The 25018-nt window shown below is 48.0% G+C and overlaps 7 protein-coding genes and 1 long non-coding RNA gene across 8 annotated transcripts in view; 3 read left to right on the top strand and 5 right to left on the bottom strand.

Annotated features, from left to right (window-relative positions):
* The first annotated feature begins 223 nt into the window (after positions 1-223).
* LOC111073277 (cardioactive peptide) lies at positions 224-1377 on the top strand. The gene is made up of 3 exons (XM_022365539.2): positions 224-431; positions 773-836; positions 901-1377. The coding sequence occupies exons 1-3, from the start codon at positions 321-323 to the stop codon at positions 1194-1196; spliced, it is 471 nt and encodes a 156-aa protein (XP_022221231.1). The 5' UTR covers positions 224-320; the 3' UTR covers positions 1197-1377.
* Positions 1378-2059: 682 nt separating this feature from the next.
* Positions 2060-3959, bottom strand: LOC111073286 (probable cytochrome P450 6d4). The gene is made up of 3 exons (XM_022365553.2): positions 3220-3959; positions 2952-3154; positions 2060-2880 (listed from the first exon to the last, which is right to left on the bottom strand). The coding sequence occupies exons 1-3, from the start codon at positions 3906-3908 to the stop codon at positions 2231-2233; spliced, it is 1542 nt and encodes a 513-aa protein (XP_022221245.2). The 5' UTR covers positions 3909-3959; the 3' UTR covers positions 2060-2230.
* Positions 3960-4131: 172 nt separating this feature from the next.
* Positions 4132-11463, bottom strand: LOC111073284 (activating signal cointegrator 1 complex subunit 3). Its single transcript, XM_022365550.2, has 6 exons — positions 11174-11463; positions 9432-11110; positions 8400-9375; positions 7930-8338; positions 4970-7858; positions 4132-4906 (listed from the first exon to the last, which is right to left on the bottom strand). Exons 1-6 carry the CDS (start codon positions 11302-11304, stop codon positions 4439-4441), a joined length of 6552 nt encoding a protein of 2183 aa, XP_022221242.2. The 5' UTR covers positions 11305-11463; the 3' UTR covers positions 4132-4438.
* Positions 11464-12399: 936 nt separating this feature from the next.
* LOC111073292 (trissin) lies at positions 12400-13164 on the top strand. Its single transcript, XM_022365560.2, has 3 exons — positions 12400-12601; positions 12666-12756; positions 12810-13164. The coding sequence occupies exons 1-3, from the start codon at positions 12565-12567 to the stop codon at positions 12991-12993; spliced, it is 312 nt and encodes a 103-aa protein (XP_022221252.2). The 5' UTR covers positions 12400-12564; the 3' UTR covers positions 12994-13164.
* A 357-nt stretch (positions 13165-13521) lies between these two features.
* Positions 13522-14924, bottom strand: LOC111073288 (opsin Rh6). Its single transcript, XM_022365555.2, has 3 exons — positions 14082-14924; positions 13733-14013; positions 13522-13656 (listed from the first exon to the last, which is right to left on the bottom strand). Exons 1-3 carry the CDS (start codon positions 14787-14789, stop codon positions 13536-13538), a joined length of 1110 nt encoding a protein of 369 aa, XP_022221247.2. The 5' UTR covers positions 14790-14924; the 3' UTR covers positions 13522-13535.
* A 262-nt stretch (positions 14925-15186) lies between these two features.
* LOC111073289 (B9 domain-containing protein 1) lies at positions 15187-16167 on the bottom strand. Its single transcript, XM_022365556.2, is given in 4 exon segments — positions 15187-15328; positions 15386-15631; positions 15691-15970; positions 15973-16167. Coding segments are annotated over 4 exon segments (729 nt in total). The 5' UTR covers positions 16084-16167; the 3' UTR covers positions 15187-15236.
* A 14-nt stretch (positions 16168-16181) lies between these two features.
* LOC121403811 lies at positions 16182-24906 on the bottom strand. Its single transcript, XR_005967467.1, has 4 exons — positions 22818-24906; positions 22640-22741; positions 18838-19099; positions 16182-16221 (listed from the first exon to the last, which is right to left on the bottom strand). It is a non-coding gene; the product is annotated as an uncharacterized LOC121403811 (long non-coding RNA).
* The window catches only part of LOC111073285 (A disintegrin and metalloproteinase with thrombospondin motifs 9), a 36219-nt gene continuing 33031 nt past the window's right edge, over positions 21831-25018 (top strand). Inside the window, exon 1 of the mRNA XM_022365551.2 lies at positions 21831-23370. Coding sequence (XP_022221243.2) covers positions 22951-23370 — 420 coding nt within the window. The 5' untranslated portion in view covers positions 21831-22950. The remainder of the gene's footprint in view (positions 23371-25018) is intronic.

Below are 25018 nucleotides of genomic sequence, written 5' to 3'. Positions count from 1 at the left end.
GCAGCAAGCAGCAAGCATCAAGGACCAAAGCCGCAAAACGTCAATGCAATGTCGTTCGGCTGGGATGGGGGGTTCGGGCTGGGTAAGGTCGGGAAAACACACACAAAAAGCTATTAACTGGCAACCAAAATACATTCCATGCTCCGCAGGACGTCCTGTCGCACGCTGAAAGCAACAAGTCTCACATTGCGTAGCCGACATGTTGACCGAGGCCCAAGCCAGCGCACCATTTCATTTGGCTCTCGAGTGTTAAGCAAAGCGGCCGTTGCTCAAAACTCTAAACGGATTCAAACAACATTTTTCATTTTGTCATCATCGCCATGAAGAGTTCTCTAAAAATGTGCCTGGGTCTGGTCGTGCTCTTGATTTGCCTGCTCTCTGGCAATGCATCGCTGGAAAGGGAAAACAATGATGTGAATAGCTTGTCAAATGTGAGTTATAGCATGTTATGGAAATTGCATACGTTTATTTAAGGGACTTGGGCAGTTCTTAAATTCCAAAATGAATAATCATTGATAAACCTGAAGAAGCGTCCCTGAAGTCACAATCTGATAGCTGATAGCACAAAATATAATCACAGCTATACATAAGTGAAGTAAAACACAAATTGTGATAGTATTTCGTTGGGTTTTGGTTGCCATACGCACTTGTCAATGATACAAGTCAGCGGCCATAGAGTTCGAATTTCACCAAAAAACGTTTAAATAAATGTGCAAATTTTTTAAAAATGAGTAATGCAGCTTATGGTTTTTTTTTTTTGTATTTTGCACAGCACAAACTCAGCGGAGTTATACAATGGAAGTACGAGAAGCGACCCTTTTGCAATGCATTCACAGGTAAAACTACTAAAAGTTTCCTTTCCTGCAAGGTATCATTCGAGTCCAAACCCAATATCTTTAGGTTGTGGACGCAAGCGTACTTCGTATCCATCGTATCCGCCCTTTTCGCTAATTAAACGCACTGAGATTGACGATAAGCCCTATAACAATGAGTATATGTCGGAGGGACTGAGCGATCTGATCGATATCAATGCCGAACCAGCTGTTGAGAATGTGCAAAAGCAAATTATGTCACAGGCGAAGATCTTTGAGGCCATCAAGGAGGCCAGCAAGGAGATTTTCAGGCAGAAGAATAAACAGAAAATGATGGAGAACAACCAACGTCTGCAAATGCAGGAGGAGCGTGAGAATATGTAAATGACAACGAACTGAGGACCCCCCCCGCTCCACGAGACACCATAATTTGATAGTTATCACAACGGTTTTGTTATTGTATATAATACATATACATATGTATGTACTTATATATCTATATATTTGATCCTGTATTCTGAGAGAGATTCTACATTGAAAGCATCCAATAAAAATTGTTGACTCGATGTGACTGTGTTGTGTGTTTTTCTTTTGTTTAAATCTGTGTTAAGTCTCTGATGATGAGACCAGCGAAAGAATTTGAACAATGATATCACAGTGCTGCAAAAGAATAATTTTTGAATGTACTTTATACGAGAACAAAAAATTACCCTGGTTGAGCAGATCTGTTGAGCATTTTTTATAAATTGCAATATATCCGCTAAAATATTTAAAACAAATTCAAAACAGTTTTTAGGTGGCTTGCGCATTTTAATAATATTATTATTGTTATTATTTTATATTGATGGCATTAAATTAAATCTAAGTCATCATTAAAACTGTCCAAAGGCAATTGAGAAAGTTATGCATTTTTTAGTAAATTAACTTTTATTTTAACAAGATTCCCGTGTTTCATTTGTGTAGCTAAGATATGAATTTATCTAAATGATAGACCCAATTCCGGCAATAGCTAAATGTACAGAATGTGTAGCACCAATGAGAAACCAATGAGAAATTTTCCCGAAACACCTACGCTCTGCTCAGCTCAGACCCCAATGGCAGAAGCTGTTTAAAAACACTTAAAAATGAAATTGTTTGCTAGTTATCACAAAGATTTTATTACGTTACATAATACAAGTAAATAAGAAGGACATATATAAATAGAAATATAAATAATTTAGTTTGCTGGCACGCTATACATAAAACAGTTCGGTTGACATTGTTATTTATTGATAGTAGAATATACGAAGTGCTTAACGGTAATCGCATTGATAATGATAAGACTACTCAATCATTTCACTGCTATCATAATCTGAATCGATCGACTGCCCCAGGTGGCAGTGTATTGAATTTCATAATTATGCACAAGTATTTCTGGCTCACTTGGGCAGTCGCTTGGACAGACGCACCTTCACCCCATGCTTGGGTGTAAGGGCAATGCCGCTGTTTGTAAATTCCAGTTCTTGCTTGCTCATCGCCTCCACGTTGAAATTCTTAAGGACATTGATAATGGCCAGCTTGGAATTGACACGTCCCATGCGCTGGGCAATGCACATCCTGGGTCCCTCGCCAAAGGGCATGAATGCCGTCGGACTGTAGTTGCGATTCTCCTCCAGGTAGCGATCGGGATCGTACTTTTCGGGCTCCGGGAAGTATTCAGCGTCGTGGTGTATGCCATAGAGTGAGATAACCACCGGAGTGCCCTTCGGTATCACATGATTGGTCTCTGGCACCGTGTAGTCCTGTGTGCATTCGCGATTCAGAATGGGCAGGCCGGGATACTTGCGCAGTGTTTCCTGCACGCACAGCTCAAGGAACTCCATCTTCTGCAACGCATCGTAGCTGATCTGTCCACCATGCCGAGCGAGCGTCTCATCCACCTCCGACTGCAGGCGCTCCAGCAGTTCCGGGTACTGCGCCAGCTCGAACAGCGTGAAGGCCGCCGTGGATCCGGTTGTCTCCTGCCCGGCAATGTAGAATATGAAAGCCTGGGCCGTAATGGCCTCCAGCGAAAGGCATTTGTTTTCCTCTAAAAAAGGATAGAAGAACGAATTGCTGTACTGTGAGTTATGGGTTTTGGGTTGGGGCTAGGGCACTCACCAGTTGTGGATTTTTGTATTTTCCATATGTTCTCATCGCTCTCATCCACCACGCCGGTATTCCTCAGCTGCATGAGCAGCTGCAGCAGGTCCTTGCGCACAATACCATGCTTCTCGCGGTACTCAATGGTCTCCTTGACAATTTCCAGCATGGCCAGGCCCACCGGGTTTTTTAAGCCCAACGAGAACAGAAACTTAGCCACACTGCCAACGGACAAAAAAACTTTTTAGCCCTAATTTGGATTATAAATGGATCGGCGTAGACTTACGATGGCACCAGGAATATCATCATGCCAAAGAGCGTGGTGAAGCGCGTGTTGCGCCGTGCGATTGTCACCAGATTCCGGAACTTGTTGTCCGGCGTCACAAAGCTGTTCAACTCCAAGCCAAAAATGGTCGAGGCAATTATATCGATGGCATACGTTTGCATCACCGACTTCAGGTCCACCTCCTGAGCGCCCTGCTCCGGCAGTGTCTGCTGCAGATTGTTGACCATATTGTTGGCAATCTCCTCGGAGGTGCCGAACATTCCCTTCAGTTTGCCGGACGTAAAGCACGGCGACAGCATGTGGCGCATGGAACGCCAACTCTGGCCACGTAGCGCAAATATCGAGCCCGACAACGGATCGTTCACCTCATCGACATACACGCCACGATCATGGAAGCTGGCGAAATCCTGCGCCAGCACACGGCGTGCCAGTGTGGCATCGCGCACCAAAACCGCCGGACGAAAGAGCAAATAAACGCCCAGCACGCGCTCCTTGCTGCTCAGATATGCATCGTAGATGGCCATGCCCATGCCCTTCTCGCGTCGCCAAACACTGTCCAGGCAACCGAATGGTATGCTCGAATTCTTATCGTAGGGAAAGCCACGACGCTGCCAGTAATCGTAGTGGTGCCGCACATAGAACCAGCCCAATGCCAAAAGGCTGCCGGCCAGCAAAATTAATGGAAACATTTTAGAAAACTGAACTGAAAGCCTGTCTATAGTCAACTGAGCAGTTGGCTGCAACGACCCCACGATTTATAGAGGCAGCAATTGCGTGTCTGGCTCGACTCTTTCGTGGCACAGATAAGGGTTTTTGTAGAGCGATAGGCATGGTGAAATTACTTAAGAGAATCTGGCTACCCATGGGGCGTGGGCCTGGGGAAAGAGAAAAATAAAACTAAAGCAATTTCTGTATTACAATTGATCGCTACTTAAACGAAACATATTTTATTCCACAAGTTTTGATTTGAGGGGGGAAAGTGCTCGACGGGGCTGCTGCTAGAAATGTTGCACACATCTTGAGGGCTCACACAGTAATACAAATAGGTTCATTTCGACTAAAAACACTTCAGGGGGTGATGGAGGGGGGGGATACATTTTCTAGCATGTATAAAAGGTAGAAAATATTCATTCACCCAGCCACAACACAGCGCTTAACTAATGGATAAGCCTCGAAACAATAGAATGCTAAGCAATTATTTTAGTTATAAATACTCCCCCTACAGCACCTTCGCATCGATAATCTCAAACTTCAGATCGAACTGCTGATCAAAGCCCATCAGGCAGTCGGACATTAAATACAATGTGAGCTGCAGTCGGCCACGTCGTGGCGTGGCCTGAAAGGAAATGCGATTGGTGGTGCGCTGACCACGCAGCGTGAGACGCTTCATGGCCAGCAGCTCGTCATTGGCCTGGGAGCCGAGTGTGAGGAACCAGGCCTCGTTCTTTGGCTTGGCATATTTTGGACAGTGCACCGCATAGCCGCTTTGTCCACCGGCACGACGATGACCGCTGCCGCTGGCATTCAGACGCTGCAGATCAATTCTCAGGACATAGTCTTCGTTGGCGTGCAGCTGCAGCCATGTGGTGTTCGCCTCCAGAGCGAGCGGTCGCTTGGCGTACTCCTCGGCCATGAAGCGACCCTCCACAGACATCTTCAGCGCAATCTCTGGCAGTTGTTGGATAACCTGAAAAATGTAACTGATTGAGGTCTGTGGGGGAAGGAAGGCCGGTGCACAGCCACATCTTACCTTGTACATCTGCTCGATCTCGTGCTCCTCGAAGGCATCTCGCAGCGGAGCAGCCAGCACTTCATATTCCTTTCTGCACAGCTCTTTTAGCACGGGCAACGTCAAATAGTCGTGCTCCGCATGGGCAATGTTCAGGAACACATCCAGATTATCCTCATTGACGCCAGGTAAGGTGAGAAATTCACTGGCATCGAACCAGCGCGCCTGAATGACGCTCTGCATGAGTTGTTGCACCACCAATGTGGTCGACAGCCAGCCACGCTCCGCCGTGTAGTCCACCATGGCCTGCATCACACGCGTCGCGTTGTCCAGAGCGGACTTTGTGTCCGTCAGGTAGTCCGAATTGGGCAGCGAGTGGCGCGAGAAGTGGGCCTGAAGCAGGAGGAACGTCTTGGTGTAGGGCGAGTCCCAGGTGCCCGATGGCGGCCTGTAGCGACTCGTCTCGGCCATCTGCTCGTTGTACTTGTCCTCGTTGTGGCGCACCGGCTGCTGGTCAAATTCATAGCAATCGGCTATGGCGAGAAGCACCTCCCTGGTGCCCATGCCCGGCTGCAGATCCTCCAGGAAGTGCTTCATGGTGCGGTACGTCAGATAGTAGAAGGAGCTAATACGCCCCAAGAATGTGGGCACCAGGAAGCCGTCGCGTTCCACCAAACAAGCGGCCTGCGACAGCTCGTAGATGACTTTCTCCACGAGATTCGACATGAAGGCATTCACATTCTCGGGCTCCACGCCCTCCAGCTGGTAGTACGAGGGATTGCGCAGCAATCGCCTGAAGAAGTACGTCCACGTTAGATAGTCCAGGGCCGCCTGCTTGGTCTGCACCGTGGCGGCCACAATCTCGGCGTTGATGTGCTCCGGCAGAACGCCCAGCAGGCTGGACTCCACGGGGAACGGATCATAGAGGAACTTCTTGTAGAAGTTCTTCTTCTCGTCATGCACGAGGACAACGGCAACGCCCTCGTTATCGAACTGTGGCCGACCGGCACGTCCCATCATCTGCAGCACATCCGTAATGGGCATGTCCACGTACTTCTTCACCTTTCCATCGAAGTACTCGGTGCCCTTGATGACGACCAGATGGGCGGGCAGATTAACGCCCCAGGCGAGCGTGGCGGTGGCCACCAGCACCTGTATCTTGCGGTTCAGGAACAGCTCCTCCACACACTTGCGATCCTGCTCCTGCAGGCCGGCATGATGCAGTCCAATGCCAAAGGCCAAACAGAATTTTAAATTCTGATCGCGTATATTCTGCAGTATCAGCTCCATTTCGAACTCTTTGATGTGCAGGAACTGCTTGGGATTGGCGTCGCCGGCCACGAACGTGATGAGATCCAGAGCCGTGAGGCGGGTCTGCCGTCGCGAGGATACAAACACAATGGTGGGCTCGCAGGGGGAGTAGGTGCGAATGGCCTGGAAGGTGGGTCGATTCATGGTGGCCATGCGGGGGCAGTAATGCTTGCCCGGATAGCCATTGATGTGCACCTGCAGCGGCACCGGCCGCACTGACGGCTTAAAGTTGTACAGGCCCATTTTGGTGATGCCCAGCCAATTGGCCAGATCCTGGGCATTGGCCAGGGCCGTCGACAGGCCCACTATGCGTATTTCGCGACCCGTGTGCGAGCGAATGAAGTTTGTGCGTGAGACAATCACCTCGATGACCGGGCCACGATCCTCGCCCAGCAGATGAATCTCATCGATCACAATAAGGGCCACATGCTGCACATACTCGCGCGTCTGCCACGACCGACTGATGCCGTCCCATTTCTCCGGTGTGGTTACAATCAGTTGGGACTCGCGAATGGCCTGGATATCCGGCGTAACGTCGCCCGTCAGCTCCACTACCTTGAGGCCCAGTGAGGAGCGCTGGAAGCGCTTCTCCCAGTCGCCTATCCGCTCCTTAACCAGCGCCTTGAGGGGCGCTATGTAGACCACCTTGCATTTGGGATCCTCGTTCAGTGCCCGGAATATGGCCAGCTCTGCGACGATGGTCTTGCCACTGCCAGTGGGGGCACCCAGGAGCACGTTGTTGTCCGTGTGATAGAGGCAGTGGAATATCTGCGTCTGGATGGGGTTGAAGTGCGTGAATCCGTACAGCGACTCGTACAGGGCGTTGTCCAGGGCGCTAACAGGCAACGGGCGCAGAGGCAGCAGCTCGGTCAGCGGCGGATGATGCTCGGGCAGCACCAGATGCTGGAACGAGAGGGGCACACATGTGGTGCTGCCCAGCCAGCTGTCGCTGGACACTCGAATGTAGTACTGTGGCGGCAGCGGCTCCTTCAGTGGAATGGTCATCACCAGCTGCTGCGGCTGGCCGCTGAACACAAACTTGCGACTCAGCTGGAACAGTTCCGAGTGGTAGATGTAATTGGATTCGGGATCCTCGATCCACAACCAAAAGCTCTGGCACGTCTTGCCGTGCACGCGGTCGTTCCACGTGAAATTCGCCCAGATGTCCACCTTGATGCGCAGCACAGTGCGTGTGATGGGCTGCAGGCTGGCCTCCACCTCCAGCATTGGCAGCTCTTGGGCGGAGCGTATGACCAGCTCGGCATAGCGATCACTGCGCAGCCATTCCTTCAGCTCACGCTGTTCCATGTCACGCAATCGATAGACGCTCAGCCCGCGACGCTCCAGCTTGTCAATGGTCTCGTGATTAATCGCCGGGAACTGGCGCAGGTGGCAATCAAAGTCCCATTGCCGCCGCTCGAACATTTTGCACAGCTGCAACAGGCGGCCCGACAGCACGGCATTGTTCTGCCGCAGCACAATGGAGAACAGAGCTCGCGTGATCCTGCCAATATTCGTTGTAATGTACGACATGTCCGACATCAGTGAGAACGACTTGACATAGCCATTGGACAGATATGTCTGAATGAGAATGTTTACCTGCGCACAACAACAACAAAGCAGTTTAAAGTGGCTGTGAGGAGCAGTTGGAAAAAGGGGGAAAAGCTTACCTTGCCGCAGACATTTTCGCTGCCACCAAATGGCTTCAGCTTGCAGTAGTCCGTCCTCAGCTCATCCAGCTCCTCGAGCTCGTCGTCGCGCACTTTTAGCTGCTGGAACTCCTGCGCCTGGGATATCATGGCCAATATTTCGGCCTCGTTCATAAAGGGTTTCATCAGCTCATTGAATATCTCCACAGTGTCGTATTTAATGTAGAAATGCGAGGCCGTGCGACCCAAATCGGTGATGTTCATGTCCATGGTGCGCTGATTGAAACGCATCATGCGCGCCTTGTCCAGACTCATCGATGCGGACATTATCAGAGCCCGTCGACGTGCCTCCAGCGTGGGATCCTTTTGCAGTTCCGCATACTCGATGCCATAGACATGCGGATTGATGCGCATTCGCACAAATAAATAGCTTTAAAAGAGTTAAGAAATGTTAAGTCTATGAGAATGTGGTTTAAATTACTGAAACTCACGTATAACTGAGCCACTCAATGGCCTCTTCCACATTGGTGATGGTGCCCAGACCGATCTCCGCATTCAGATTATCGGCCAGACATTGCACAAAGTTCGACTCGATGGGGAATTGATTCGTTAGCAGCGACAGATAATGATTGAGCTTGTCATAGCTGGTGATAATGGTGCCCACGCCGCTCTTGTCGAACTGCGGTCGTCCGGCACGACCAAAGATCTGCAGCACATCCAGTATGCCCAGGTCCACGAAGCTGCCATGCTTGGCATCGTAGATGTCGGTGCCCCGTATGATAACCGCATGTGCTGGCAAATTGACGCCCCACGCCAGAGTCGCGGTGCACACGAGCACCGAGATGTGTCCCTCAATGAAGTATTTCTCGACCATTTGGCGATCGGCACGCAGCATGCCCGCATGATGCATGGCCAGGCCGCACGAGAACAGGTCAACCAGCTGCTTATTGCGACTCTTCTGTATCGAGCGATTGGCCAGGCCAAAGGCATTCGAATCATTGGGCAGAAAGGCGGCGCTGGTGTTGTTCTGCTGGGCCAACTCTCGTATAACATTAGCCGTGCGCACGGTGGCATTGCGGGCGTGGACAAAGACCATCACTTGGTGTCCCTGCTGGACCATCTCGACACATTTCTGGTAGCAGCACTGATCCATGTCGGCGATTTGTTGCAGCGGCTTCACCGACTTGATGCCAATGAAGTTGGTGTCCAGCGGCACCGGTCTGAAGCGCGAGTCGAAGTAGAAGAGTCCCTTCATCGGATTCACCCGCAGAAAGTGCGCCACATCCACGTAGTTGGGCAGCGTGGCGGACAGGCCGACAATGCGTATCATCGACTGGGAGGACTCGACGAGGCGCAGAGTGCGCGCAACGAGTGCCTCCACCACAGGCCCCCGCTCGCCGTGCAGCAGATGCACCTCGTCGATGATGAGCAGCTTGACGAGGCTAATCAAGGCCACATCGCCGCTACCTGCAAATGTGTATGGGGATTCAGTCAAAAGTCTCTCTTGTGATTCGAATGCTTACCCTTTCTGGTGACCACATCCCACTTCTCTGGCGTCGTTACCAATATCTGGGTGGCTGCCATTTCCGCCTTGGTCAGCTGCATATCGCCCGTCAGCTCGCGCACCAAAATCTGCAAAGATTTCAGCCGCTTGGAGAAGTTCTCGACCATTTCGGCGGCCAGGGCTTTCATTGGCGCGATATAGACGATCTTGAACTCGTCCCGATTGATGACACCCTGCTCCAAATGGCAGCGTATCGTGTGCACAATGCTTAGCATGGCCACGTTCGTCTTGCCCGCACCCGTGGGTGCGCACACCAGCATATTCTCGTTGCTGTGATAGGCCACAGGATAGACCACAGACTGGATGCGGTTCAGCTCCTTGCAGTTGGCAAACGCCAGCCTGCCCACATCGTCCAGTTCGTCGATCTGTATGCGCTTGTTGCCCACCGTCAGTGGCGGCGGCTCGCTGGCGGGTATCTTAACCTCCTCCCACTGTTTATTGTCGATGCGCTGGGCATTGTCCGGCAGGGTTATGCGGCTGCCGCCGATGAAGCCAGCGTGCTGTTTCGCCGCCAATTGGCTGTCGAATACGTACGGATAGCGGATGGGGGCCGCCTGGTAGTCGGCCTTCACTGCCTTTGTGGTCAGCAGGAGCGGCTCTCGCTGGGCGTTTTCCAGCAGCATTCGCTGGTGCTGCATGCGCAGCTGCATGGCCGGTATTGACACCGCACAGCCGGGCTCCTCTTGGTCCTCGTCATCCTTTATGTTGCGCATAATGCGCTGCAGTTTCTTCTCCTCCCGTCGCTGCAGCTTGCCAAGCTGTTTCTCCTGTGCGGACTGCACCACCACGGCACTGGCGACGGTGGGACGTATTTCGGGTCCTCCTACGCCACTGGCTGCCGTCTGAAGACGCTTTTGCTTCACCTCCTTGACACGGCGTGTTCTCGTGGCAAACTGTTCCAGTTGCTGGGCAATCTTGGCTCGGTCCTGCAGCAGTTTTCCCACCAGCTCGAAGTAGTCAAAGCCCAGCAGTTCCATTAGCTCGTTCTGCAGCTCCTCGTTGCTGCGCTTCGAGCCGAGTATGTCGCCCACGCGTCCCAGCAAATTCGTATCCTCCAGCTTCTCGGCCATGTCCACCAATGACTGCAGCTCCGGACTCAGCTTGGCGCCGTCCGGCCGCTTGACCATTGCCGTCGCCGGAGCTGCCTTTGTTTTGTACTTCATGGAGAACTTGTTCACGGTGCGATTCTTTAGCAGTGCATCGGGCGCCAGATTGGTCAACAGGCTGGTGTCCAGCCACACGGCTGGCGTGCATATCACCTCAATCTCTTCGCCCCAGAGCGGTGCCACATTGTGGGGCTTGCGTTGGGCCTGCTGCCAGCGTTTCAGCTCCATGCGCTCGTGCTCCTCCAGCGAGTGCTCCACGGCCAGCACACACTCGTGGATTTGTGTCATTTTCCGATCGAAGGTCTTGCCGAACATGCTGTGCAGCCGATTGGTGGTAGCCACCAGCACCACGCGCTGTTCGTGCAGCAGCCAGAATAGATACAGGGCCGCATGCTCCACCACCTGTGGCTGTTCCTCGTAGCCCATGCATTCCTGCACCAGATTGCGCAGCTTCTGCATGTGCACCCTGACGGCGGGCTGTTTCTCGGCTGGCAGCTGTGCCAGCAGCTTGACTATGGTCTGCTCCTCTTTCCTGTGCCGGGCATAGCCATTACGATCAGTGGTATTTCATTAGTTGTGAAATCTCCCAACTCACCCATAGGAATTTGTCGTCGTGGATGTCGCGGTGGCGGTGCGAGCTTGCCGCTGGCCATGGAAGCGTCGGCTCTTGGCCTCTAGCTCGGTTTTGGCCCGCAGCGATGCACTTAGTCGAGGCGGCTCCCACATTGTCCTGTCGTTTTTCCTATGTAAATATTTGGCAATAGTGCTGCCAAATCCGCTTTTTATCCATAAAATCTGGCTGTTTTCTTTAAGCAAACTAGCTTTTTTTAATATTAGCACCGGTAATTTGGCAGGATTGTTTTAACGCGGAATTTAGCAGCTTTTAGGCAAGGCATTCTTGTTAAGTCTAAATTAAGGAATTTAGTGAACCCGACACGACCAAGAGCATTCTGTAAATAAGGTATGATCAGTGTAAATATCTATTTTCAGCTTTTCTTTGTTTCTTGCCAAGTAGAACCGGCTTTTTTCTGTGAAAAGTTGGCAACACTGTTTGGCAAATTTTGTAATCGAACATAAAATCAGCTGATGTTTTGGATTTATCGAGGGTAAATATGTCGAGGAATACCATATTCCTCAATTTTGATATTCGATTTAATATTACTAGCTAGTTTAGACTTTAACAACTGAAAGTACTATTTTATCAGATAGATGAATCAATTTTCTATAATCTGGCTTATTGTTATGACTGCTCGCTATGGGATTGTGTATAATATAAGGTTGAAGCTAAGAAGTTCAATAGAACCGTTCATTTTTACATGGTAACTACACGGTAACTACACTTTTGCTACATATCAACGGTGCTGCCACATATTTGGTAAAAGGTTGTTTATCGTAAACTTCGAATATCGTAATATCCTGGAAACCACGTTATTGGTTTAAATTTTAATTCTATTTGAAATTTGTATGAAATATTTTTTTAAACAATATCGAATATAGTAAGTTGCTAATTTGTTTATTTTAAAGGAATTGTTATTAAAAAAATGAACTTATTTCTTATGCACAACTTGTCACATGCAAAACTTTTCTATCCTATCCTGCTGTCCTGCTGTATCACCAGAAACAAAACCCACCCGTCCCCAAAAATAAAACCCCACCATAAACTTGTTGCGCAAGCTGCAATTGTCAGTGTGCTGAGACGAGACCGACCCTTTGCTTGGATTTATTATGCAGCTCATGTCCACATACTTGGATGAGTTCTGTTGGTTGGCCGGCAACATGCTTCATTGACCACTTTCAAATTTACATGCCGTGTGGTGTGGGGATGGATGGATATCCTGTGTGGGTATATATAAGCCTGGCAACCAGTTGCTCCATCCTTTCAGTTGCGCTTACACGGAGACTCAACACAGGCAACCAACAATTGCAGCTCCTATGAGCGGCGCCATCAACTGTTGAGCAGCACCACGAGACCACAACACAACGAGAATGCATTGGCTAGCACATTTTCAGATCATTTTGCTATGTGAGTAGAGAGAGGCATTGGCCATGCCTGCCTGCACTTGACACTGATTCCCATTCTCTGACAGGCATATGGTTAATGTGCGCCAACTCCAATGCCATGCCATGCGACTCCTGCGGCAAAGAGTGTGCCAACGCCTGCGGCACTAAGCATTTTCGGTAAGCATTTCGGTGTCAAAGATATTCAAAAGACTAAAACATATCTGCATTAGAACCTGCTGCTTTAATTATCTACGCAAACGCAATGATCCGGATGAGCTGCGTCGCAGCTCGGACCGCAGACTGATTGACTTTATATTGCTGCAGGGCAGGGCCCTGTACACGCAGGAGCTGCGCGAGAGACACCACAATGGCACCCTGATAGACCTCGGCCTGCAAACCTACTACAATAACTGAAGATCCACCACACTGATAATGATATGGATAATGATAATGACACTGATCCGACAGACCCTCCCTTACCACGATTCACATGATGATCCACGGCTGAATGCTTGAAATGTTTGAGATGTTAATTTTCCAATAAAGGCGCAAAACCTCTTTGGGGCAATATGCTTTATAAAGCATTCAAACGAGTAGTCGTAATTCTTCCGCCATTCTTTTTTTTTTTTTAGGCGGAAGCCGCCGCTCAACCAACCGATGGGCGCTGCCGCATGACGCGCTACCCGTATTCATTAAACAACTCTCCGCATAGACTTTGATTTTATATCAATTGCAGTTGTTTATATTTTTAACCTCTTCTTAGTTTTTTTTTTTTTACATTTTTTCATTGCCAACTTTTTTTGTGGTTTTTTCTTCAGTTTTCTTTGTGTTTGTCTATATGCAAAATTGGTTTCTTAGTGTAAGCCATGTTTGTAGATCTCTAAAGCTGTCAGTTCCTGTGTCGCCAGTTTCTTGTTTGTCTGCTGCTGCAGTCGTCGTCTCTTTATTTTATTTTTTTAGGCCTGGGATTCGTTGATCTCCGCCGTTGCCTGAGTCCTGGAGTCAGAGGCCAGCTCGTCCTTGCCACAGGCCAAGCATGGTATCTTCTCCTTGAGCACCTGCTTGTACTTGGGGTGGCTGCATAATACACAGAGCGAAGAGAGAGAAATAATAATTTAATTTAATTTGCGGGTATAATAAAATTCCCACCCACCTCAAGCCATAGACAATGGGATTGCATACGGCATTTGCCTTGGCGAATACGGATCCGCAAATGGTGCTGAGTGGACTCAGGTGCATCGACTCGAAGATGCCCGCATAGTTGATGATGGTGTACGGTGTCCAGGCAAAGAACCACAGCGATATGGTAGTCAGAGCCACCTTGGCCAACTTGATTTCGATGGCCTTGCTCTTGTCGGCCTCGCTGTTGCGCAGCGATGCCACATTCATCTTCTTGGCCTGCTCCCGCATGGCCTTCTCGTGGGCAGCCACCGCCTGAAAGCAAAGAGAACACACACACACCTGTAGAAGTCGCCTGCCTCAATTGGGAGCACCCATCCTACCTTCATGATGTGCCAGTAGGAGAATATAATCGTCAGCAGTGGCGTGAGATACACCCACAGCGAGTAGACAATGATGTAGGAGCGATTCCACCAGTCCTTGGCAAAGTAGTCCGTGCCGCAGGCTGTCATATTGCCCTCAGGCACATACCTGTTCCAGCCGAACAGCGGCATCAGAGCCCACGCTCCGCAGATGGTCCACACGACCATCAGGCGGATCACTGCCGAGGTGGTCGTCAGTGGTTTCCTGGCCATGCCCTTGACAATGACACAGTAGCGGTCGTAGGCGATGAGCGTCATCGACCAGATGGAGACACAGCCGAAGAGGGAGCCAAACAGGCCGTACAGCTCGCACAGGAAGGGACCCATGATCCAGGTGCCGTAGAACCCGTTCAGCACCACCGGCGGGAACATCGTGAACATCATCATGAAGTCGGAGAAGGCGAGATTCACCACAAACATGTTCGAGGGCGTGCGCAGACCCTTCGACGAGGTGAATATGTACATCACAATGAAGTTGCCCGTGAGCGACATGGTGCCGAGTATGGCGATCACAAAGCCGATAATACCGAACCACATGGGCTCCAGTGGGGGCCATTGGTACCAGTAGGGATCCACCATGTGCATGATCTCGGCGGGCACGCTCTCAGCCAGACTGAGATTGCGTCCATCCCGCATGTAGGCGTAGGTGGGTGGATTTAGGCTCAACATGGCTACGCTTCGGAGCTCGAACTTCGGTGGTGTGGACTTCGTTTCAAACTGTGGGGGGACTCTGCTGGTGCTGCTGCTGCTGGCTACTATTTGCTGTCCATAGCAGACTCTACTTGTGGCGCTGGACTCGGCGCGAATGCCTTGGGCGTAAACACAGCCACAGCTTTATATTGGCCACTTGAGTCCAGCCAATCTTAGCCTAATTGCCCTAATCCAATTAGGATGCACTTGGCCAATCCAAAGCTATTGGCTGCAAATTTCTTGCGTCGGATTAGCCGACGGTCGCGTCATTTTCGCGTCGCGTCTTAGCCACAAGGCAAGGTCAAGTTTGAGGCAAAGCCAATCGCCCAACCCAACCACCACAGGCCAATTAGATTAAGACAAAACGCTTCCCTGATTCGTTAAGTTCACGTTTTATTGACACACATCCAGGGCCCGCCACATGCCTCAGGCATGCCAGTTGTAGCCCAGTTTGCGGGCTCCCCTCATGATCGTGTGCAGCTGAAACTCCAGGCTGCCGTAGGACTCCATGGAGAGCACTAAAACAGAGACAGATTACAGCACTCTCTGGAGAGAGATTTGTGTGATGGTTCTACCTTTGCACTTCATGCTGTCTAGCAGCACCTTGGGATCCTTCAGTTCTGGCTCGCGACGCAGCAGCCAACTCGTCACATCGGCTATCATATTTGGGCACTTGGGCATCAGGATGGGTGCTTCCAGCATGGTGTTCTGGTCGGTGCTTGGACGACTACCGAACACGGGAAGGTGTATGTGGGCATAGCCCAGCAGGGACTCGCGTCCCATGCCACCGCGGCCAAACACACTCACCAGCAGCTGCGGCCCTGCAATGGAAATGTGAGTAAACTTTGCGGAAAATCAGACTGAAGATTTCACTGCTTACAGCCAAAGGGACTGGTGCTCCTGTAGGTCACCTCGATGGGCATATTGAAGACAATCGGTTCGTTGAAGTGTCCACTTTTGTTGGTGGCCAGCTGCGTGAGTCCGTGCTGCGGGCCAGAGGCTAGTTGCCAGTCGGCACCGGCCACCAGTTCGTAGCGCAGGAAGACAAACTCCTTGTCGGGGCCCAGTGGAAATGTGGCGGATACGATTTGGCCCGTGATGCTCAGACTAAAGTAACTGGCAGTGGGTTTCGAGTCCATGTCAGCGGAGCTCCTCTCCCTTGGCACATTTTGGACTCTTTCTTGTTTTTCTTTGACTTTTGTTTAGGTTTTTCCTCGCTCGGGCTGGATGTCTGGTTGCCCAGGAGACTGCTGTCCCCTGTGTTGGTGCTCATTGTTGTTAGCGATACGACAGCGACACCGGCACTCACAGAGGGTGAGTTTTCCACAAGCAAATAAAAATAATTTCCCTATTGACAGTCCTTTCTTTTTTGTAGTGCTGGAAAGGTTGCCCAGAACAGTGTTCGATAGTGCTGAAATAATTAAAAGACATTTAAATATATTTTGTAAATTTTATTTGGTGTTCAAAACTATGAAAAATAAAAATAATAACTATTTTAGTGCAACTTTATGTATCCTATAAAATAGAAAAAAAAATCATAATTCTATCCAGTATTTCTGCTTAGCGCCACAAATCACGAATGCATTACTGGGGATAGTTTATGGCTTTTACATATTTAATTATAGCCAAGATAGCGCTTAAGCTTATAGTTAATTCGTATTACTTGCTGATTTAATGAATGAAGCAGCAAAATGCATATCCATAAATCACAACAATTAATGACATCTTTGGAAATGAATTCTTTAGCCATATGCCTCTGGGAAGAATATTCGCTGAGCTTCTGTAGTTGTGGGTTGGCTTTGTCTTATTAATTTAGTTAATAAATGGCAAGGAAATACTCGCATATGAGTGTGCACAGTTTATTGTAATAAATATTTTGTACATTCCTCCAACGCCCCCCATCCCATGATAAGCTGTAGGCGTTGGGCCATGTCGATGCCATTGTACTTGTAATTTAATACCTTCCAAGTTACATGCACGTTACATGGGTAGGGGACATGGACATGGACATGGCTTGTGGCTGATTTTCTTGCCCTGGTTCTGCTTTGCATATGTGACTACGACTCCGAATGGGAAGACTAATGTGCGAACGATTAATACGTGACAATTTACATGATATTTATACATTTTCTTGGCTTTTCTGGGTCCGGAGTCCGGACACTGGGCGCGAGTCGTGGCAAAAAGGTCAATTACGATGGACAGTGCCCAGACACCCACAGCTACGAGCATGATGATTGGGGGGTGTGGTAGGGGGTTGCTTTTTTCTTCAGCAGTTGCAGCAACTAATTATGGCCATTATTAGGTAATTTATAGCTGACAGTGTTGCATGTTTATAAATCATTATGACAATTGTCGGCGCTACCGAAACGGGAAGTAGCGCCTCCGATAGCCAGCATCGGCTGCCGTTGCCGTTGCCACAGCCACTCCCTCCTAGCATTTTGCAACAGCCTAGAGCTGAGCTGAGCTGGTCCACAGCGCCATTCAGTATTTACATATTACATACACACAGCCACAGTAATTAAAACGCGCCACAATAATGTCAATAGTTCAAGGCGACTCCAGCTGCCGGCGGCGGTGGTGGTGTTGCAAGCACCATAGCAAACTCCTGTTTCTAGCCACTTGGTGTCTTCAGCAGCACGCAAATGGTTGCAGCTGCTGTCTGTGCCTTGCGTCTGATTCTGCGAAGGTGACTGGTGCAACAGCTGAACGCCTGAACCAAGTGGCATGCCCCGATCGAGTGGTGTTGTATCTTCTGTGGCATGTGCAATTCTACGGAACGAGCCCATTTTCCAGAGGCGTAAACAAAAGCTTAGGCTTAGCAGCAGCAGCAGCAGCAAAAGGCCATCAGTCGAAAGCCATAAGCCGCTCATGTCAGTTCGTTCTGTTCTGTTCTGTTTTTTTTAATTTTTTATTTGCAATTGGAGAGAGCTGCTGACGCGGCAGCGCACAGTCGACATTATTTCATATCGTATGTTAATTTGTCTGCATTTTGGACAGTTTTTGTTTGCTCACTTCTAATACGCCCCTGGTATTGCACATAAGCAAATATCGTACATACATACATATGTACATCTGTATGTATGTATGTACGTATGAATATTCCACATTGTAATCGCTGCATTCAATTACGTTTTCGGAATCAATGAGCCAACGAATTATACAGAAAGAAATATACATTTCATTCTTTCATTTTTGGTCTGCTGCACTACCCAGTATCAAGTTAATGCCTTATATAAAACCGATTCATATCCATTGAATGATTTCAAACAACAACAAGAAGACTCGCACGATTTTCAATTGAAGGCCAGTGCACTGGCCAACGCCAGGAGTGGGCTTGGGGTTCCATTACAGTAAGCTGAGAGAGGTACATGTCCAAGGGAGAGCTGCACAGGGGGCATTTCTGCAAGGGGTTCAACGTCTCCTGGTAAGGCCGGAACCATCTGCAGATGCCTAATGTCTTTCTGCAGCCAAAGAACCAAAAATATAATAATAATCTGTGGGCAGTATACAATATCTACATAGTTGAATTTTAGTCGATTATTTTTATGATCTTGCCTTTCAGCGGGCACTCATCTTTTATGATATTAGCGGTACTTCCCATTGTACTTTCATATTCAGAAATGTTTTCCATTCCATCTAAATTCAAGTACTTCTTGCCCATCTGATACTCATAAATATTTGCAAGCATAGTGGATAGAATTTTGCAGGCCCACTGGATGCTCTCTGGCGAACGTTTCAACCTCAAGGAATCGACAATCGTAGTCGCATATACATACATATGTATGTGTGTATATAAATCTATATATAAACCACTATATTAGTTTATATTTTGCGCATTGCGTGGGCGCTGCTTGGTTGGTCTCAGGGTCAACGCACGTCGCCCAGCTCCCAGCTGCCAGCTCCCGACCCCATCTCATCCCCATTTTAGATCACCATCTGTGCGTCTGCTGTCATAGTGAATGGGCCGGCCAGGGCTGGGGCTTGGGGCTGGGCCTGGGGTAGGGGTAGGGGAATGGATGATATTTACCATACAGTTAAGTGAAATGTATCTTCGAGATACGCCACGGAACTATGGGAGTACAACAAACGCTTCTTACGCATGTCTCTCTCGGTGTTCGGTTTTTCGATTCCGATTCCTGTCCGCTGATTGACAGCGCACGTAATTGAGTTTGATTTTTGCGAATTTTTCAGAATTTAGACATCACCCATCTGAGGCACAATTCAATCCGATCATGTCCATGGCGGTGGCGGAGGAGGAGGAGGAGTTTGGAGGCCTTTGCGGGACGACTCTACAAAAAAAAAAGGTTTCTGTTTAGTTAGCCCAAATATTTGATTCGATTTGATTGAGCAGCTGTCAGAGGAACTTAAAAACCTGAGCTCTTAATAATTTCAGTGGCCTCTCGGATGGTCTGAATTTGCTGTTTTCGGGCTCTTGCAAGCTTTCCATCATTCAATCAGGATCAATATTTATCAATCAAGTGTGTGGGTGAGCAAAAAAAAAAAAAACAAAAAAGAATCCAATCGAATGGAGCGCTGGTGGAGCACACTGAAATGAAAAAGCGCCGGCAACTCACGCACATAACAACAACAAAACAAAAACTCGCACACTCATACACACACAAACGCACACTCTCTTCCATTTGTATACGTACAGCGCGGAATTGAGTCTAAGAGGTCTGCGCGTGTTGGACGCACGGACGGATAAACAGACAGCGCGTCGTCTGATTCGGATACTCATCCAATCCATAGTCTATGGCCCTTCACAGCTCTTTCCGTTTTTTTTTTTTTTGCTGTGATCTTCAAGTTGCTTGGAGGCCGTCCCCCCTCCAGTCTTTGAAATTGCACAAATGCAAGATAGCTACGATACTAGTGTAAGATCCCAATATGGCCTGCGATCCTATGGTATGGTGCTCTCTGTGGCAACATCGTATTTTTATGCTATTTTGGCATTTGCTGCTAAACAAAAGTTTATGGCTGCGCGTGCTGTCGGCCGGCTAATGATTCGAATGCGTTAATTATTAAGATGATACAATGCGATATATAGATCTGGATAGATACCATACATGGATAGATAGATGGACAGCTAGATACAGTGTGGCTTGTGGCTTGTGGTCTGTGGTCAGCATCAGATGGTTTGGTTCCGCATTCAGTTCTCTCTCTCCAGTCGCGCCTCGAGTGCCTTTGATCATTAGCATTTGGAAGCAGCAGCAACTACACTTCGAGCAGCATACTCGTGGATTTGGATGGGTTTTATGTGCAGAAGCATCGAGGGTATGAACTGTTCGGTGTCTGTGTGTATATGTACTTATGTACTTTCCCCTCAATTTTATGGTTGTTTTGTAACATTTACTGTTTTGGCTGCTGTTTTATGTTGGCTGCCGGCTGGCCGGCCGGCCGTTTGTTGTTAATTACAAAACAAGCGTGGCATAGCTGCTGCTGCTACTGCTGCTGCCCCAATGCAACGCCCTGCTGCCTGCTGCCGATCAGTTTTCCCGGAATCTTTGGCTGTTATTCATTAATAGCCAAAGGCCTCTCCAGGCACACACCCACACAACAATTCCACATCATGGTTGTTGTTGTTTTTTTTTGGGGGGGGTATTTCAATTTGATTGCTCTCCGAGGCTGCAGCAGCGCAAATAGCAAGAACTGAAAGCCAAGCGAAATGGATTTTTAATTTCCAACTATACTTTAATTTGGCAAACGAGCTCTCCGTCTTTTAATTGATTAATTCTTACTGCTGCGCTTGATTAAAGAAAATATTTAATATACAATAAGGTCAATTGCTACATATGGTAATTTGCAATAGAAGACATTTATGTACATATGTGGAATGGAGCAACTATTTTTGTCCACTGACGCGATCAGTAGATTGCTCTTGACCGACATCGAATGGTTATGTACGTATGAATGGGGCTTCGGACCGATGTCTCATAATTCTAGGCAGGAGCATAGCGGGTGAGTCCAACTCTTCTATATTATCATTTTCTCCCCAAAAGTAACGTTAAATCTTTAGTCATTTCCTAGAGGATTTGTCATAGCATGACAATATTTCATTTCAATATTTTCCATTTGTCTTCAGACGTTTTTTTATGATCCTTCATTCTGATTCATTCAGAAGGAAAAAAAAGATCGCTTCGTTCCAACCCTTGGCAAAAACCCAATGCATTTTAATTGTTATTAAAATGATAATAAAATTATGAGTTAAGTAGCAGAAGAGGAGGGTGGGTGGGTGACACAGATAAGCCCACTTTCCCATCACTACCCAAAAAGATACTGCAGTCGGTTACTAGGTGATATCTGCGTTTATCTTAATATGTACACACATAGAGATAAGACTTTTAAAAGGGAAAGTCATTTGCCTACAGGTTATAGAACTTTGTTAGCTCTATGTATATATGTATGCATGTATGCATGTATGTACTATGCTACATGTGCGCAAAGAATCCGCTGAAAGTGCAAAAGAGTTCGGCTACCTACGTTAAGCTCTCTCTTATATAGTTTTAGGCGCTCTTTTAAGCCCCACACACACGCTGTGTCTCTCTCTCTCTCTCTCTGTGTCTCTCCCTGCTTAAGCCCGACTCGGCTCGGCTCTGTTCGTAGAGGTTCGGGTCTGAAATTTGGTGTATTCCGTACAACGTGCTCGGCTGGAATTTCAGCTATGCGCCCAAAGTTATTGGACAATCATCCTGGGCACATGGCAAGTTTTAATCCATAGCACTTCCCTTTTGGCTGCCACTAGTCCCAAGAGACACGTCCCGAAGCTATATACATATATGTATATATATTCCATCCATATCAGCGGTGCTGAGACAGAGAAACTTTTACTCTTAATGCTCGTACTGCTGCGGCTGTGGCTGCTGCTGCTGCTGATTCTGCTTCTGCTGTTGCGGCCTTTTGGGGCTGTGAGGGAGAGTGTAGTGGGGTGTGTGTGTGTGTGTGCAGTCCGCTCCAAGCACACACCGCGTGCGACTGCGACGAGTTGTCGCTGTTTACTGGGCTGATCGGCCAGAAGCAGCGGCAGTCCGAAGCGGGAACTCGAGCGAGCCGAAACAAAAACGCTAGAAACACTTTTGTCTGGTTTCATAAATTTTTGTCTTCGGTTGCGTCTGTTTATTTTTGCGCGTGCGGCCAGCGTATTGTCCATTTGGCATTTATTTCTGTGTGTTTATACAATATCTCGATTTCGATTCCGAATCCGATTTCCCGATTGCCGATCCCCATCCGATTCCAGTTCCGAATCTGACAACAGCTCCTGACAACAATGCCCCAAGAATGCTCGGCTTGGGCTTGGGTTCTCGCGCAGCGCTACGATAATGCCATTGCCATGTGTGTGTTTAGATCTGTGTGCGGTTGGGTGTGTGTGTGGTCGGCGTGGTCTTGTTAACTTTGACATGGTGTCGTGCAGCAGCACTGGGACAACCTTCACCAGACCCCCCCATCAGCCAAAAAAAGAGCCAAACAAAAAATCTGTTCAAAAACCGTCACCGACTCAGAATCAGAATGTTAAAGTAAAAATGTGCAGCATGACATACATACATAGCTACACGGAATAACTAAGTGAATGCATCTTGCACATATGTACTGTATAATAGTGTATATAAGGTACGAAGATGAAATGTGAAATGAAATAACATTGGAGAATTTCGCGATTCGGCATAAAAGATTCAGACGAAGGCGACAATGCAGACTACGACCACATAGCATATACATATCTACATACATATATATATATATATATCTTAGTATACGTTTTATCTAAGCTAATCACTGCCATCAGTGCCAGCATGCTCATGTGCCTTCTTGTCTAAATCTTCTTTATACAAACTAACCCGCTCAATGTTGATCTTCGCCCAAGAGGCGGGTGCGTGAGTGCGCGTGCGGCGTCAACGGCAACGGCAACGGCAACGTTAACGGTCTGGAACGGAACGGAACTGTCGCAATTCAATTAGCAAAATAAGCAAAGCAAAATACATATATACATATACATACACAGTATATACTACTTACACATACCCACAACGTGCGTGGGCAACGAACCTGAGCCCCGATTTCGCGCGCATTTTTACACGTGTTGCCCACCGATCGATATCTAGCAGCTCTTCCGCATCCACACCACACCACACCACAGCTCACCATCACCATGTCCATGCCAAGTGCGCGCCAAGCAGAGACAGAGCCCGAGCGGTGCATGGCAACGGAGGCGCATCAGCTGCTGCACGGTGGCGAGGGCGCAGGCGCCCTGGACACCAACTGCAACGATGACTTTGCGCATGACTGTGGGAGCGCCACGCTACGATCGACGACATCGGGTCGCAGCAATCAGACGAGTAGCACTACAATCTGCGACTCACACGAAACGGAAACGGAGGCAGAGGCGGAGGCGGGTCCGGAGCAGGAGCAGTATGAAGATGCGATCGATGTGGAGGGCTGTCTGCGGGGAACACCTTCAGCGAACGACCTTGACGATGCCGGTCTGCGGTACTCCTTCAAAGGCATACCGCCGGAGCTCTACTCACCCAAGAAGGATTTCATTTACAAGCGGCCGCTGGTGGACAGACAGGTAAAGGCTTCTTTTTTTTTTTGTTCTGGCCAAAAATTCTGCTCATATTTCATGGCGTGATGTGGAGCTCAGATTCGGAATGGGATTCCAGCCGTTGGCACTGGTCTGGGCCTTTTGTTTTACGATATTTCATTTATTTCTTCTTTTGTTTTTCCCTCACATTTTTTTTGGGTTTTTTATTTTATTTTTTTTTATCGAAATCGGCTGGCAAAGCGAAAACCAAATCAAGTTAATTTATTGCATTGATTCCACATCGATTTGTCGAGTTCTTTCTTTTCTTTTATAATTTTCGGTTGATTTGTCGCTATTTTGGTGTGCTCGTCTCGTTTTTTGTATTCCACGGTGTGTGTGTTTTTTTTTGCTCCTCTCTTTTTTGATTAAATACCGAAGAGGCACAAAGAAAGCGTCGTCGCTGCGGTGGGGCCATCGCATTTGAATACACACGCTCCATTGCACACCCGGCAACAAAATCTAAAAAAAACTAACAAGAAACAAAAAAGAAGCAGATCAAATTAGCAACATAAACGGGCATCGCAACAAACAAAACATTTCCAGTGGCAAATAGTTTGAATTGTATATTCTGTGACCACACCGGGACAGTGGCTGCCGGAGCGCTGTAACGAGGAGAATTCCTGCCGTCTTTGATAACATTTTTTTTATACGTAGATACAAATGTTTCTTTTTTTTGCACTTTTCCCAGAATGGGTCATCTTTTGATATGTAAACCGTTAGGGAGAATTAGTGAGCTGCTGCCACTGATTCATTAGCTAGAATGATTTTCACTTGCGTCAAGAGCTGCTCCACTGCTGATTTCTGGACATGTGTTTCCGGAACACTACGCTTATCATATTTAAAAAAAAAAAAAATCTTGTTCGCAGAATTTAACAATTCTGCAACATGCGATGACGATTATAATCTCAACAGATACTCGTACAACCAGATAAAAATTATAAAATAAGGATAAAATGTTGTCGCGGGGTTATCTCTACTACGAGAATAAAAGTTTTGTCGTAATTATATGTATGTATGTACATATTGTTTGGTTAATGGTTAATGGTGTATGGACCCAAGCTCACTCGTCAGTCAAACTTTCAGGCAGAATGCTGTGACACTATGTACATAGAAATACATAGACAAATGCAGTCGAGACTTTCGGGAAACAACATTGCACAATTGCAATTGCTACACGACATGTGTGGAAAGTGCAGATAATTAAGATTTAGCAATCCCAATCCCCAACAAGGTGTGAAAAGTGGCTGGACGAGACGTGACTATAACAAAAACGTGTACGATGGAAAACATGGCTTACAGTGTACAAGCCCGTTCAATTAGAATTTTATCAACGTCCGTTTTGGTGCTGTGTACAATGTAAAAATATCGAAAACAACACGAACAAATGCACGGAACGCCAAGTTCATGAATAAATAATGTTGGGTGGTGCGTATTAGGAAGTCTGTCAGGCTAAGTGGGCTGTAAGTTCGCCCCGAACTGATAACGATTCGCTGCCATGGCCATGTGAAACGTAACCCCCCATGGGATAGGGGCTAGGGAATGGGATGGGATGGGACTGACTGCTGACAGCTGCCGATAGACTGTCTATATGGCACGGTGCTGAAAAGTCAAGTATGCTCGTACTACATCTACAATA

This window comes from Drosophila obscura, unplaced genomic scaffold (genome assembly GCF_018151105.1).
Source record: "Drosophila obscura isolate BZ-5 IFL unplaced genomic scaffold, ASM1815110v1 contig_150, whole genome shotgun sequence".
Classification (NCBI taxonomy): Eukaryota; Metazoa; Arthropoda; class Insecta; order Diptera; family Drosophilidae; genus Drosophila; species Drosophila obscura.
This window is presented reverse-complemented; position numbering and strand designations above follow the sequence as displayed.

Bases quoted from the DNA above. Each gene is read 5' to 3' on its own strand.
- LOC111073292 (XM_022365560.2), top strand. From the start codon at position 12,565: ATGCATTGGCTAGCACATTTTCAGATCATTTTGCTAT. The intron at 12,602-12,665 runs GTGAGTAGAGAG...ATTCTCTGACAG, and splicing joins TTTTCAGATCATTTTGCTAT to GCATATGGTTAATGTGCGCC. The intron at 12,757-12,809 runs GTAAGCATTTCG...TATCTGCATTAG, and splicing joins TGCGGCACTAAGCATTTTCG to AACCTGCTGCTTTAATTATC.
- LOC111073277 (XM_022365539.2), top strand. From the start codon at position 321: ATGAAGAGTTCTCTAAAAATGTGCCTGGGTCTGGTCGTGCTCTTGATT. The intron at 432-772 runs GTGAGTTATAGC...TATTTTGCACAG, and splicing joins ATGTGAATAGCTTGTCAAAT to CACAAACTCAGCGGAGTTAT. The intron at 837-900 runs GTAAAACTACTA...CAATATCTTTAG, and splicing joins CTTTTGCAATGCATTCACAG to GTTGTGGACGCAAGCGTACT.
- LOC111073284 (XM_022365550.2), bottom strand. From the start codon at position 11,304: ATGTGGGAGCCGCCTCGACTAAGTGCATCGCTGCGGGCCAAAACCGAG. The intron at 11,111-11,173 runs GTGAGTTGGGAG...TGCCCGGCACAG, and splicing joins ACGACGACAAATTCCTATGG to GAAAGAGGAGCAGACCATAG. The intron at 7,859-7,929 runs GTAAGCTTTTCC...TGTTGTGCGCAG, and splicing joins GCGAAAATGTCTGCGGCAAG to GTAAACATTCTCATTCAGAC.
- LOC111073286 (XM_022365553.2), bottom strand. From the start codon at position 3,908: ATGTTTCCATTAATTTTGCTGGCCGGCAGCCTTTTGGCATTGGGCTGG. The intron at 3,155-3,219 runs GTAAGTCTACGC...GTCCGTTGGCAG, and splicing joins ATGATATTCCTGGTGCCATC to TGTGGCTAAGTTTCTGTTCT. The intron at 2,881-2,951 runs GTGAGTGCCCTA...ATCCTTTTTTAG, and splicing joins AATACAAAAATCCACAACTG to AGGAAAACAAATGCCTTTCG.
- LOC111073288 (XM_022365555.2), bottom strand. From the start codon at position 14,789: ATGTTGAGCCTAAATCCACCCACCTACGCCTACATGCGGGATGGACGC. The intron at 14,014-14,081 runs GTAGGATGGGTG...CTTTGCTTTCAG, and splicing joins CCTACTGGCACATCATGAAG to GCGGTGGCTGCCCACGAGAA. The intron at 13,657-13,732 runs GTGGGTGGGAAT...TGTATTATGCAG, and splicing joins CCCATTGTCTATGGCTTGAG to CCACCCCAAGTACAAGCAGG.